The 14892-nt window shown below is 59.2% G+C and overlaps 1 protein-coding gene across 1 annotated transcript in view; it reads left to right on the top strand.

Moving 5' to 3' along the window:
* The window catches only part of SYNDIG1 (synapse differentiation inducing 1), an 86780-nt gene extending 77479 nt beyond the window's left edge, over positions 1-9301 (top strand). The window contains exon 4 of the mRNA XM_074988419.1: positions 7917-9301. Within this exon, the coding sequence (XP_074844520.1) occupies positions 7917-8075 (159 nt within the window). The 3' untranslated portion in view covers positions 8076-9301. The remainder of the gene's footprint in view (positions 1-7916) is intronic.
* Positions 9302-14892: the final 5591 nt, after the last annotated feature.

Below are 14892 nucleotides of genomic sequence, written 5' to 3'. Positions count from 1 at the left end.
GTCCCTTGCAGAGCTGTGCCACCTTCACACTGCACTGTGCCAGAACCGCCCGTCCTCCGGCACTCGGCCAGCGCTGCTGGGCACGTTCCTGCTTCCTCTGGGAAGAAGCTGCTGCGTTGGCCTGCCTCTTAGCAAGGAGCAGTCCCATTCTTCAGGGGTCTCTCCTGCGCCCTGATGGGGCCTTGGGGGCCAGACCCTTCCTCCATCCCCACAGAGCTCCTGGCAGGGAGGGGGCTTGGTCAGCTCCCTGCTTGCAACCTCTCAGTTCTGGGGCCCGATGCTCTGGTGTGTTCTGCCTGAGAACACAAAGTTCTGGCTTTTCCCCAAGTCCTGGTGACTGTGCTGCCCCCCAGGAGACCTGGCTCTTTCCTCCCAGGCCCTTGGCAGCCCAAGGCACCACTGAGGCTCCTGTGTCGACACCAGGGACACAGGAGGCATGAAAATGAATCTGGTCCCTTGTTCCATCAGTGCAAGGAAAGCGGGACAGTTTGGAGCAAAACAACTGGACAGCACGGTGCTTCCCCGACACTCGTCCGTCCGCTTGAGTTAGTGACGTTGGGGGGGCGGGACACAGGCTCAAAGGGCAGCAACGCGCCCGATTGCCCCTGTCTTTCACTGCAAGCTGGGCACTCCACAGCCCTCTGTGCTCATGAGCACGCATGCACACACACAAACGCACACTCACACTGCATGCACACACAAACACACATGCACATGCATGCACACACACAAACACACATGTATGTGCATACACAAATGCACGCTCGCACACGCATGCACACACAAATGCATACTCACACCCACATGCATGAATGCACACTCGCACACAAACACACTCACACACATGCACACACAAATGCATACTCGCACCTGTGTGCATGAATGCGCACGCAAACGCACACTCACACATGAAGGCACACACAAACACACACTCGCACGCACACACGCATGCACAAGCACACGCACACACATGCACACGGAAATCTCCTCCAGGCTGACTGATGGATTGGACGACCTTCATCCAGTCCTGCCCGCAAGGGCTAAAACTGGGGAAGGAGGAAGTGCAGTGGAACGTGGCCTGCGCTTAACAGCTGTTGGCAACGCACTTGGAACTCGCCTCACCTCTGGGCTGTGTGTGCTTGCACGCATCAGGCAGCTTTCCAGCGTCTGATCGTTCAGGCATGTGGGGGAAGGGTCCTGACCGCTTACCTCCAGGCGGCTGGCAGAAAACCGAGTCACCTTCTTTTGGGGGCTGAGCTCTCCTTCCTTCAAGTGCATTAACGGCAACTCGTGGGGTTGCTCGGCTTGTCAGGCAACAGCCTCTGTGTTCTGCTGGCTCTGGGCTGTTGCTGGGATCCCTCTATGAGTCTCTCGCTGTCGCTGGGTCGGGAACTCACGTGCACTTCTGAGTTTTTATCTAAACTAGGGGGACCATTCGGCCCGTATTGGGCGGGACGGTCCCGTGTTTGGGACACCAAAAAGGTGCTGGCCTGGTAGTCCCCAGCACTGTGGTAGCCTGCTCCTCACTCTTGCCCAAGCAACCTTCCTCGTCATAAACGCTGCAGTGTCACCTCAGTCCCTGGGCTCTCCTGGCTGGATGTTGTCCAGGCGCCACTCCTGGCTGGCTGCAGATGCCCTCCTGAGCATCCCTGTTGTTCAGCCAGAGCCCCGTCCTTACGTTAACAGAGGAGCAGGTGACTCACATTGGGGATTGCACCAGGCCAGGAAGAGGGTGGCCATCCACCTCGTTTTGGGCAGGACAGCCCCATATTTTGGGCACCATCCCAGCATCCCGATGTGTTTTACCCCACAGTCCACTTTTTTACTAGTGCAGGAGGCTGCCCCACAGGGGCTTCTGGGGAGCCAGGGGCCAGACCCACACGGCTACCATCCAGCTTCTCCCACCTGGTGAGCAGGTGAGCAGGCTGCTGCAGTGCCGAAGCCAGGGCAGCAGCACACAGCACAACACCCCTTTCCCCAGGCACCCCCTGACAGCCGCTCAGGCAGGGCAGGAGCTGGACTCGGGGTGCACCTGAGAACCGGGGTGGGGGGCTGCATTCCTGGGTTAAAAGCCAGCACAGCGGAAGAGCCATTTGTGAGCAGTGGGGATGTGAGGGGAGGCACTGGATGTTGCATCTGATTTTTAACTTGCAGCTGCAGAGGTGTGATATTTATTCTTCTCTAGCCTGTAGGCCAGTGGCCCAGAGCCACGATTGACGTTCTGTGTGCTCTTGGACGGAAACGCCAGTACAGCTCCTCGGCCACTCCACTGAAGCACAAGGACATGTGGAATTTCCCCATGGCTTCTCCACAGCTTTTGGGAGATATCTTTGCCCAACCAATGCAGCACCTCGAACGGGTGTGGTTAAATGCTCTTTCCTGCCGCACTGCTCAGACCTGCATCTTTCCAGCTGTGGCCCCAGCTCGCAGCCCTAGCCACAGAGCCCAGCACAGCTGCTGTCAAGTGCATGCAGGGCGATGGGATAGCCAAGGCATGTGAGTCAGAGAGTCTGGTGCTGGGCTGCTCGAAAGTAAGTAAGGACAGCTGAAAATCAGGCGAGGTCCAGAACCTGAGTTCTTTGCAAGAAGATGCATCTCTCTGACAATGTCGCGTCTGTGTGGCAAGTAAGTGCCCCTTCCAACGAGTGATGAGCTATCCCCAGCTCATTGCTCACCTGCCAGATCTTTTATTTATCCCCTGCTGGCCCCCCTGTGGCAGAGCTCGCCGCCCCAAGGCTGAGCTGACCTGGCTTAGTGCTCATGGGCGCCAGGCACCTCTTGCCGAGCCAGAGAAAAGGAGGGAGCTGAGAGGCTGCACTCAGTTCTCTCTCAGGCCTGGTCGTGGCAGTGTGGGACCCCGCCACGAGCTCACCTTTGCACAGGCGGGCTCCTGCCCGGGCATCTGCCTCGGCCTGAGACTTTGAGCTAACCTGAGCATGCAGAGCCGGGAAAGGCACCAATGGGCAGCCCGTTACCAGGGAGCTCTGCCAGGTTACACCCACTGTGGACCCGGCCCATTCGCCTTAATACTGCCCTGCTCTTCCTAAAACACAGCGAGCCTTGTCTCGCCCCGCGGACGGGCTAGTTAGCGTAACTCAGGGGCCGTGGCTGCGCAGGGAGGCCCCCCTCCAACCTCAGTCCTGTCGGATCAGCGTGGGAAGCATTGCACTTACCCCCAGGGACTCGGCTGTGGCCCAGCAGTGCTAGTCCTACGTTTGGGCTGTGCAGTCGGGTATTCCCTGTGCGGATGAATAGTCGCTGGAGGCAGGAGAGACGTTTGACCCTGGCTTTTCACTGTTACCCGCAAAATGCAGCTTGCTTCATTCACAGCTGGGAGGTACAAACCGCATGGGCTAGACCCTCCGCTGGTGTAAAACAGTGTCCTTCCGAGGGCTTCAGTGGGGCTACCCGGATTTAGACCGGCTGGAGCTGACCCATTGACTCCAGCAGAGTAGTGCTGGTTTACACCCGCTGCTCGCAGAGCTGGGATGTATTTGACCAAAGTGAGGGTGCTGGGAGAAGGGGGTTAGAGTTGGGACATGGCCCTGGGTCCCATTCTCACAGCTAGGGGACCCGTTCCAGGCGGAGAGCACTCACCTGACTCTGCCTCTGTGCCGGCTTGTTATGGCGCTTCTCTGTCACTCTCTGGTGCTGGGCTGTGCAGCCGGCTAGCTCTGCGGCACAGTGGCACGAAGCCCTGCCAGCAGAGGAAGTCACTTTCCGCTTTCAGCCAGTAGTGTCAGCTGTGGAGTCTGTGAAAACGGTAGCATGGGATGCGGGCCTGTAGCTTTGTTTGGAAGTCTCGGATTGTGTTCGGTTTAATTCCTCCTTCCCTGGCAGCTTGCAGCAGAGGTGGCATCTGATCGAGTCAGCTTCGTCCCTGTGCGGAGGCCTATGGAGCGTCACCAGCAGCTCATCGCCTCTGCTGGATTCTCGGGCTGAGCTGAGCCGGCACAGGCCTAGGCTAGAGCAACCAGCAGAGAAACAAGCTCTGTGCCCCAGGAGCCAGGCAAGAGGGAGACGAGCGGGACAGAGAATGTGCCTGCTTGCCCACTCCCAGCTCATCTGCTAACGTTGCAGCTTCAGACCAGGGCTGTCGCTAGCACCAGTAGCACCGCTGGTGAACTGAGCTGAAAGGAGGATCTCTCCCAATGCACAGGGCTCTCCTCGGTTTCACAGTGAGTTTAACATCTCCTCCTGCACCCTGGCTGCCAGAGGCCACTAGGTGGGTCTGAGCTGAGAACCAGATACGTGCACTGCTTGCGGGTGGGCGTATCAGTTGTCAGCCAGCTGAGCTGCACGGTATGTGTTGGGTTGCCAGAGCTAACAGGTACGTTCTGAGTCACACTTACCAGGGAACTGAACCTGAACATCTGGGAGCAAAACCAGCCACTGTATCTGGCCCGAGGTTTCAGCACCTAGTCAGAGTGAAGCTGGAGTTCTTGGAGATGGTTCAAGCAAATCAGTGAGTTTCCAAGATCTGATCCAGCAAAAATTAGCCCCAGTTGCCTTCTGCCCCCTGCCCTTTCCGCAGTTCCCAGCCAATGCTGGAGCTCGGTGAGAGTAAAGCGCAGAGACTCGCTGATGGTCCCCCGGGGATGGGCTAGCGGCTTCTGGGAGTGCAGTGGAACCAGGGCAGGTAGGGAGCCTGCTTTAGCCCCGTGGCACCACCTGATCTTTAGTGGCCCCAAATCTCCTAGTTTGGCTTTGGTAGCCTCCAGGAGCTAGACCCTAATTCCGGAAGAGACCCGGTGAAACCGGGCCAGTTGGCAACCCTCAGTGTCTCAGCTCTTTGGAGACCTCCAGCCTGTGTGCTCAGCCAACTGGTGGGAGCTGGGGAAACATCAGGTGGTGCTCAGCAATCAGTGGCAGCTTTGCCGGAGTCCCAGTGCAGTGCAGGTAAATTGCATCAGGGCAGCTGCTTGTTTGTTGCCCTTTCCCCAGGCTGACTCTCCTCCCGCACCTGGGCCTGGCCTGCCCTGCCTCCCCCTCACGCACTGTTGGATGTTTTCACTTTGAACACTCAGAAGATGTTATGCTGCAGGAGAACTGGGCCGATAAATCAGAGGAGACAGCTCTCCTAATAGAGTCACTCCGCAATGGCCAGCGGCGTTTTTGTCAGTTTTGCGGCCTGTCATTTGGCTGCGCAGAATTGCTTCAGGAGCAAGATGGTAAAAAGACGGGCACAACAAGAGCTGGCTGGAAAGTGAAACACTGGCAGGGAAGTGTCAAAAGCCACGTTTGTACACTGTGAATACAATACAGCTTTAACGGTGCCCTCTCCTCACCCTGCACCGTGACCTATTGTGACTTAGGGACAAGTGAGTCTGCAGGCAATCATAGGAAGCCCGTAAAGCTGTCACAGCTGCTTGCGGGACTGTGTGGCTTAGTGGGTGGAGTGCGAGGTAGGGCCTTGGAAGATGGGGGTTCTCTTCCTGTTGCTGGCCAGCTGAATCGCCTTGGTTTCCCCCAGGTATAATGGGGGTAATGACCCTGATCTCACTGATAAAGAGCTTTGAGATCTATTAGTGAAAAGAGGTAGGTCTGGTTGTGCATCAGCCCTGGGACAGCACGTGTTTTCTATGACCTGGGTCAAAGCCTGTGTGGTTTTGGGCCATGTTTGCTTCCAGTGTCCAGCACCTGGTTCTCAAGTGCTGTCCTTAGGTGCATGGGCAGCACAAACACTACATAATATATAATAACCAGAGTAGGATGGATTCACTTTTATTGGCCAGTTTCACTATGGACGTTTCCATCACTAGTAGCTGAAATGTGCAGACAGGCAACAGACAGAAAATGCTGCTTGAGACTGTAACAGAGTTTGATTGAAGGAGATTTACTTTGTGTATTTTGACATGTGATGTTGACAATTTGCATTTTAACAGCTTTAGAAAGCTTTAAGGTCCTGCATCTCAGCACCTCCCATCATTAAAGAATTAGTCACACCCCCCAGCCATAGTTTCCTACCACTATGAACAGTTATGTAGATGAACATAGAAAAAATGTGTAAAAATAAAGATGGATATTTTCTGTTAACTTTTAAACTAACAGTGAATTCTGCGAAGCCTTCTGCTAATGCGTGTACCTGAAAAGTTCTGTTCTGCAAGGAGGCCAGCCCTGGCACTGCACCATTCTGCACCCAGGTCTCTAAGGAGTACAGTCGTTTTAAAATCCAACCTGACGGTTGAGCGGGCACACGCCCTGGCAGAGCGCCTAAGCACATGCTCAGCGTTAAGCACCGGACTAACGCCACTGCAGTCAATGGGGCCAAGCCCTGCATCACCACTGGTCTCCAGGAGCTCAGGATCTCCATGGCTGAGGAGCTTGTTGTGTGTTACTGGCTCGGGGTGCAGTGGGTAGTGCTCCTAACAGGGAAGCCCCCAGCTGCATGGTGCCTGGTTTCCTTGGTATCACTGCTAGCAAATGGAGCTGCAGTAGCAAAACCCTAAGAGCGCCCATGGACCTGGCTGAGTCCCAACCAGCTCCCTTGTTGTGCAGCTCTCCAGGGCAGCTGGGGCAGTGGGCTGGTTCCGTCAGCTTCAGCCACCTTGTATTCCGCGTGAGCCATCCCATCAGTGAGGGAAGGAGCTGTCTGAGCATGCCCAGGGCCTCCCCGCTGGCAGGGGTGGGACTGGCCATTGGAAGGCCCCCGGAGAGGAGCCAATTGTGATTTTCATGGGTTGCTAGCCGGTGTTCCTGCTCATGTTTTCCATCCATGGGCAGAATAATTTCTGTGAAGTGCACCACCAGTAGAAACACACGCTGCTGGCTGTGGGCTCTGCTGATCAGCTGGGCGGCACTTGACTCTCCTGTGCAGCTGCCCCTGTGCTCAGCTTACAGGGAACCCAGGTCGTTAGATCTCTGGGCGTCCGCCCCCCTCCTCAGACACGGCATGTGGAAGTGGAGAAGCAGCCTCCGTCCGAGTGCCGCGCAGTGTTCTACTTGCCACCCACAAGGCCTTCTTTTTCCTTCCGCCTCCCAAAGCCTCACGCATCCCGGGCGGGGCGGGGCGGGGCAGGACGGGGCAGGGTGGGGTGGGGTGGCAGGGTGCTATGCCTCACCTGTAAGGGAGTGCGGGGCTGTGTGACGGCTTTCTCTTGTACCGCTAGTGGAGGGCAGGGGTGATGGGACCTCTCACCTGTGTACCACGAGCGGGGCTGTGTACCACTAGCGGCGGGTAACTGTTTGCCAGTGATGAGCATGGTCGGGTGGTTGGGCCTAACAGCGACATGGTGATGAGGATGTTCCAGGCTGCTTCACCTTTGCTTTGTCAAGGCTTCAGCCCAAAGCGTGTGTGACTTCAATGGGTTCTAGGTTTGGCCTTTGTGGAGCTTTGCTCTGTCTTCTTGTACCAAGGCCCTTGGGCAGGACGCCAGCTATCCAAGCAGCAGGTTATCATGCACTTAGGAAGGGTGGCCCAGCAACATGCAGGAGGAGGGCGTCCCGGCTCAGGCGTTCCAGCGAGGCTTAGTCTGAAAGCATTTGGAAGATTAACGGTCCCATTGGCGACCTTGACGTATAAGGCCCCAATCCTGCGAGTATCCCTGGCACGGCTAGGGGCTACGTTTGCACAGCCTTGATTTTTAAAGGTGTCTAGGGGTCCTTGGTATTGCAACACCTAAGTGACTTAGGAGCCTACACCTCATTTTCTAAAGGGAGTTAGGCACTTACAAGTCTCACTCCCACCTCAGTGCCTACCCGCTTTGGAAAGTGAGACTTGGTTTGCTGAAGCAGCGAGAGGCTGTGACGTGACCACAGCGGCGCCCAGCCAGGCCCACCTTCTGCCAGGCCCCTCGGTTCGCGCCATGCTGAAGTGGTTCCTGCTCTCTGAAGTGTCGGTCGCCTCCATCGCGGGGGAGTGTGTCCGCTCCAATCCCAGGGTCAGTAAACGCGCCTTGTGTTGGTTTCTCTTGCAGACAAACAAGGCAGTGGCCAAGGGAGACTTCCACCACGCGAGCTCCAGCTCCCGGCGCGCCCTCTTCTTGGCCGTGCTGTCCATCACGATTGGAACAGGCATCTACGTGGGCGTCACCGTGGCGCTGATCGCCTACCTGTCCAAAAACAACCACCTCTGAGTGCGGGGCTCTCTGCAGTGCAGGCAAGTGCGATTTTCCCAAGCACCCAGAAGACGCACAGGCTGGTGCTGGATGCTGAGGAGACAGTGCAGTGATGCCGCAGGTGGATGGGTTGTGATGCGCAAGTCCTGCGTCTCTTCATCTCCCTGCTGCTCTGTTGTATGCACTGCTGTGTTCGTGAGTCTCGCTTCGGCCGGTGGCCTGGAACGTCACACCCCCGTCCCCGCTGGCTTGCCCTGACTTGCTAGTCACTCCATGAGACCACACTGCACTCAATCCCTGTGGGAGCCCCGCGGCAGCTGGCTCTTAGCGGAGCAGTTCCGGGGACGGGCCGATGTGTGGGACTTGTTTGCCGGAGGCAGACGGCGGCTCCGACAGACCGGCACAGCCTAATCACCGGATGGCCCCTAGGTGCCATGGGAGAACTAGCGAGAAAATGGTTTTCCTCTCCTGCTCCTCACATGAACGGGAGGGCGAGGGTGTGCGCAGGGCCAGGGCCGACCAGCCCGGCCAGCGCGAGGACCGTGGCGGCCGCCTGCACTGTGTTAATAATAACCCTTGGCGCCAGTCACGCTGCATCGTTCATGCTCCTGAGGCACGACCCTCACGCCAGCAGCCCCCGCGGGCCAGGGGGGCCTGTCCAGCCCCTGAGCACGAGCAACAGCAGGAGTGGCTCCTCGGCGAGCAGCGCCAGCCGAAGGGCAGGGAGGCTTCGGAGCCCACCCTGGCCCCCAGCCCCAGGACAGCAGCTCCCAGCATCCCAGCTCGGTCTTAGCAAGCAGGCTCCAGCCCAGCCTGGTGCAGCCGTGGGACATTTCTCCCTGCTCTGTCCCCTCCGGTAACCCCTGGCACTGGGCCGTGGCAAAGGAGCCAAACGAGGGCCTCGTTCCCTTGCCTGGAATAACCTGCTCCGTTTCTTTTCCCGACTGGCCTGCCGTTCCCGCAAGCGGGTTACGAGAGCGCAGGCGAGGCCTGGCTGTGTATAACGTTGCTGCCGCGCTGACCGTGGCAAATGGCTGTTTCAAGACTCCTTCCCTCAGCACCAGGGCAGAAGGGCGCTGGGGCTCATTCGTCCCACGGCTGCAGTTGGCCGGGCTCCGTGAGGACAGGGCAGCTGCCCCTTTGCTGGGGGATGGCTTCTCCGGTGGGGAGGGGTGGGCAGTGGGAGCAGGAGGACAGATGCACTCAAAACGATTTTTCTGCTGCTGACCCAGTTTATTAAAGCAAATCGTGCTCAGACCTGGTGTTTGCTTGGCCCACCTCAGCCACCCCCACCACTCTGGACATGGGAGCTCCCGGCCCTGCAGAGCCTGTGTACCCCCAGCAGGGGAGCAGCCTAGTCACCACCACAGAGGCTGAAGGCCATGGTCGTGCTCCCAGCACATCAGGACCAGGGATAAAGCAGTGTCTTCCTCTGCTCAGCCAAACAGAAGCTGGGGGGTCTCTATCCGGGAGAGGAGGGTGGGCTGCTGGTCCCTCCCCAGGGTACAGGGGATGGGAAAGGTCCTTACCAGTCGCACTCCAGGGAAATCCATGGACAATCCTTAGGAAAGGGACAGAGGCCGCAGGAGGGACCCTGGGGTGTCAGTCCCACCTCGAGGCTGGGAATATCTGTAGAATTGGGGGTGGGGGTCGGTCCCTCCTTGCGGCTGGGAATGGGTGCAGAATTCCGGGGGGCGGGGGTTGGTCCCTCCTGGGCACTGGGAATGTGTGCAGAATGCGGGGGGGTCGATCCCTCCTTGGGGCTGGGAATGTGTGCAGAATCGGGGGGTTCAGTCCCTCCTTTGGGCTGGGAATGCGTGCAGAATCGGGGGGGGGGGGTCTGTCCCTCCTGGGGGCTGGGAATGTGTGCAGAATTGGGGGGGGGGGGTCGGTCGCTCCTGGGGCTGGGAATGCGTGCAGAATCGGGGGGGGGGTCTGTCCCTCCTGGGGGCTGGGAATGTGTGCAGAGTCGGGGGGGGTCTGTCCCTCCTGGGGGCTGGGAATGTGTGCAGAATTGGGGGGGGGGTCGGTCGCTCCTGGGGGCTGGGAATGTGTGCAGAATCGGGGGGGGGGTCTGTCCCTCCTGGGGGCTGGGAATGTGTGCAGAATCGGGGGGGGGGGGTCGGTCCCTCCTGGGGCTGGGAATGTGTGCAGAATTGGGGGGGGGGAGTCGGTCGCTCCTGGGGCTGGGAATGTGTGCAGAATCGGGGGAGGGGGGTCGGTCCCTCCTGGGGGCTGGGAATGTGTGCAGAATCGGGGGAGGGGGGTCGGTCCCTCCTGGGGGCTGGGAATGCGTGCAGAATCGGGGGAGGGGTCTGTCCCTCCTGGGGGCTGGGAATGCGTGCAGAATCGGGGGAGGGGGGTCGGTCCCTCCTGGGGGCTGGGAATGCGTGCAGAATCGGGGGAGGGGGGTCTGTTCCTCCTGGGGGCTGGGAATGTGTGCAGAATCGGGGGAGGGGGGTCGGTCCCTCCTGGGGGCTGGGAATGTGTGCAGAGTCGGGGGGGGTCGGTCCCTCCTGGGGGCTGGGAATGTGTGCAGAGTCGGGGGGGGGTCGGTCCCTCCTGGGGGCTGGGAATGCGTGCAGAGTCGCGGGGGGGTCGGTCCCTCCTGGGGGCTGGGAATGTGTGCAGAGTCGGGGGGGGTCTGTCCCTCCTGGGGGCTGGGAATGCGTGCAGAATCGGGGGAGGGGGGTCGGTCCCTCCTGGGGGCTGGGAATGCGTGCAGAGTCGGGGGAGGGGGGTCGGTCCCTCCTGGGGGCTGGGAATGTGTGCAGAATCGGGGGGTCCATCCCTCCTTGCATTGAAATAGCCATGGCGCACACTGCTGGTTCAGCACCATCCACGGACACCGCCCTGGCTGCATTTCCACCAGCCTATCCCTCTCCAGCCCGAGCTCCGGCCTGAGCCCCCCAGCGGGGGAGTCACACTCTGACCTAGGGGCCAGAGCTCCCCCCTGTGCCCAATGCCCAGTCCGTGCACACTGCGCACCTCGGAGGGGCAGGCTGCCGCTCAGGTCTTGGCTCCGCTTGCCCCGTCCTACTGGCTCTGCTAGGCTCGAAGCCATCCTGCCACAGGCCAGACGCTGAGGGCAGCTGGACGCTGGCCCTAGGAAAGCTCGGCTCCCCTCTGCCCCAGGCGAGGGAGCATGGTGTCTCAGCGCCGCCCGGCAGAGAGGGGCCACAGCATTTGGACTGTGCCCATTGGGGGGACAGCCTATGTCCAGTGCGATGGCACACAGCAGCAACCACTGCAGGGGGTGGCAATTCTCAGGGCCATATGGGCGTCTTTGATCTGCAGGGCTAGCCCAGGTAAGCCACTGGGCAATCTCATACTTTCGCCTAGAAACCCCCAGGGGCTGTGCACTCCACCTGCCCAAGCAGCAGAGACCTCCTGCCAGTGGCCTGAGGAGCTGCGTGTCCAGAGCCACCCCCGGCAGAGAGCAGAACAAGAAGCAGCTTCAGCCGTCCTGGTACCAGATGGGGGATTTCCAGCTCCAAGCTCCTTCCAAGCCTGGCCCACATTGAAGGGTCACCAGGAGTAACAGCTCCTCTCCCTTGTTACGGGCCATCTGTGGTATGAGCAGCTCCCATGCCACCCCTCAGACACCCCAGGCTGGGCTGCGTGGCTTAGAGATCCTCATCTCGAGCTGGAAGGGACCTCGGGAGGTTACTGAGTCCAGTCCCCTGCCCTCTTGGCAGGGCCAAGCACCTTCCCCATTTTTTATTTGCCCCAGACCCCTAAATGGTCTCCTGGAGGGTTGAACTCACACCCCTGGGTGTAGCAGGCTCTCCACCCCCCACTTCTCCCCAGGGGCTGGACTCGGTGACTTCCTGAGAGCTCTTCCAACCCTGTGGTGCTATTGCAAGTCAGACTCACACAGGCCCCGTTAGACAAGGGCAGCCACGGCTCCTTGGGCTAAGCCATATGTGCCTCCTAACACGCCAGCCCTTCGGTGAGCCAGACCAACCCCAGCCACGCACCCCCACGGCCAGCCCAGGCCTAGAGACAGGCAGCTGCTCTGCCAGCGCCGGGGGGCGTGGACGGCTTTTGTCTCAGGTCGGGGCTATGTGAAAGGCACCACAGGACGGGGTATCGGGAGGGTCTCCAACGGCCCTAGGCTTGAGCTAGGAAAACCCGCCCATAGCAGGGTCATAGCCGGCGTTCCCTGCAAGCTAGGTGCTTGTGCAGTCCTTCAGCAGAGATTCAAATGCCGCCCAGCTGATCAGTGGTGCGCCAGCGCTGGTGTGTGTATGCACAGCTGTCAGTGCGCCAAAAGAGTCATTGCGCACCTGCCCAGAGAGCACTGAGAAGGGAGAGGGAAGTCTGCACTCTACAGCCAGCAGCCTTCTAGCTTGGGCTGCACTGCCTGTGGCTTTAGCCCCGGAGATTGCAGCTTCAGTCCCTCCTATCAACAACCTGGGTCCATCAGCCGAACTGTGGGGGAAAAGCCTCATGTGGATGAAAGAGGTTAGGGGGTGTGTTGTTCAGAGCCCCCCACGGGAGGGGAACAAAGCTGTGCTTGCCTGGGGGCAGCTGGGGAATTGCTCCGTGGCTCACAGTCACTGGGGCAAGAGCCCCTCTCTGCTGATAGCCTGCTCCTGGGGTTACTGAGCTGGGCAGAGGGCTCCATGAGGGTGTCCCTGAGCTCTGGGGGTCTCCCACCCACCCCCCGCCCCAGCCAGAAGGCTAAGTTGAAAATTCCCCCAGGCCCAAAGTGCTTCCCTGCTGTGCTGTTTGTCATTCGTTCGTAGTCAGTCTCCTGCTACAGCCGCCCAGGCCTGGCCAGGCGCTCGCCGTGAGCACTGCGCAGCGAACTCCAGGGGAGGCTGTTACCAGGCTCCAACTGCAGTGGCCTTGGAGAGGCTCACCAGGAACCAGTGAGCACATAACAGTGCACATGACACCAGAGCAAGGCCCCGTTACGCTCGTTAGGGGTCGGCTCTGTTGGGTAAATAACCTGCGCTGGAGAAGCTGGACCCAGGGGCAGGAGGCAGCAGAGTGGAGCAGAGCAGCTGGTCTCCCCATAGCACCAGCAGATCCAAGAATCGCTGCATGCACCCTGCCGAGCAAAGGACTCGAATGCCCTGTCCGCGTGTACTTGGCCTGCCTGAATACCAGTGCTCGGAGCCTGCTGGCGGGTGCTGAGAGCCCAGCGGTTGGCCACGTTGCCTGCAGGGCGCATTGGTGGGCAGCAGAGCAGAGCGGGAGTTAATCGGTGCGGCTAATGGCTCTTGTGGGACTTGCCCAATGCTATTTAGCTCCAGGGCATGTCAGTCCCCAGCTGTGAGAGGGGGCTGGGCCCAGATTGCTGCTTTGCAGCCCAGGCTAGGCCCAGCTTTGATGCACGTCAGTTCAGCCATTCACAAGCCAATCGGGGAGGAGGTGCTGTCTCACTTCTGCCCCACCTCCCTGCCTTTGTAAGAGTTAGCTCAGCAGCCAGGCTCTCCCTTGGGCTGCAGACACCCTCTGTCATGGCCCTGCTCCAGACGGGGGCCAAAGCCAAGTTGCTCAATTACGCCACAGCTCCAAATGAGTTCCAGTTTGCTTTGGCCAAACCAACACTTTTCTTCAGGTGTTTTTTTTGTTTAGAACTTCCAGCAAAACATGTCGCCCACAAACTAGCTATACCCCCTCCCACACGCTCTCTCCGAGCGAGCCTGCCATCAGCAATACTTGTAACGTGCACCGAGAAGCACCAAAGGCTGCCATTCCATGAACCATGGCTAGCGACAGCCATCGCACACTGCACAGGCGAGGTCATGGACAGCCATCGCACACTGCACAGGCATGGTCAGGGACAGCCATCGCACACTGCACAGGCGGGTTCAGTGACAGCCATCACACACTGCACAGGCGGGTTCAGTGACAGCCATCACACACCGCACAGGCAGGTTCAGCAACAGTCATCGCACACTGCACAGGTGAGTCGCACGCTGCACAGGCGAGTTCAGTGACAGCCATCGCACACTGCACAGGCGGGTTCAGTGACAGCCATCACACACTCCACAGGTGGATTCAGTGACAGCCATCACACACCGCACAGGCAGGTTCAGCAACAGTCATCGCACACTGCACAGGCGGGTTCAGCGACAGCCATCACACACTGCACAGGTGAGTCGCACACTGCACAGGCGGGTTCAGCGACAGCCATCACACACTGCACAGGCGGGTTCAGCGACAGCCATCGCACACTGCACAGGTGAGTCGCACACTGTACAGGTGAGTTCAGTGACATCCATTGCACACTGCACAGGTGGGTTCAGTGACATCCATTCCACACTGCACAGGCGGGTTCAGCGACAGCCATCGCACACTGCACAGGTGAGTCGCACATTGCACAGGCAAGTTCAGTGACAGCCATCGCACACTGCACAGGCGGGTTCAGTGACAGCCATCGCACACTCCACAGGTGGGTTCAGTGACAGCCATCACACACCGCACAGGCAGGTTCAGCAACAGTCATCGCACACTGCACAGGTGAGTCGCACATTGCACAGGCGGGTTCAGTGACAGCCATCGCACACTCCACAGGTGGATTCAGTGACAGCCATCACACACCGCACAGGCAGGTTCAGCGACAGCCATCGCACACTGCACAGGTGAGTTGCACACTGTACAGGTGAGTTCAGTGACATCCATTCCACACTGCACAGGCGGGTTCAGCAACAGCCATCGCACACTGCACAGGTGAGTCGCACATTGCACAGGCGAGTTCAGCGACAGCCATCGCACACTGCACAGGCGGGTTCAGCGACAGCCATCGCACATTGCACAGGCGGGTTCAGTGACAGCTATCACACCGCACAGGCGGGTTCAGCAACAGCCATCGCACACT

Source organism: Carettochelys insculpta, chromosome 3 (genome assembly GCF_033958435.1).
Source record: "Carettochelys insculpta isolate YL-2023 chromosome 3, ASM3395843v1, whole genome shotgun sequence".
Taxonomy (NCBI): domain Eukaryota; kingdom Metazoa; phylum Chordata; order Testudines; family Carettochelyidae; genus Carettochelys; species Carettochelys insculpta.
This window is presented reverse-complemented; position numbering and strand designations above follow the sequence as displayed.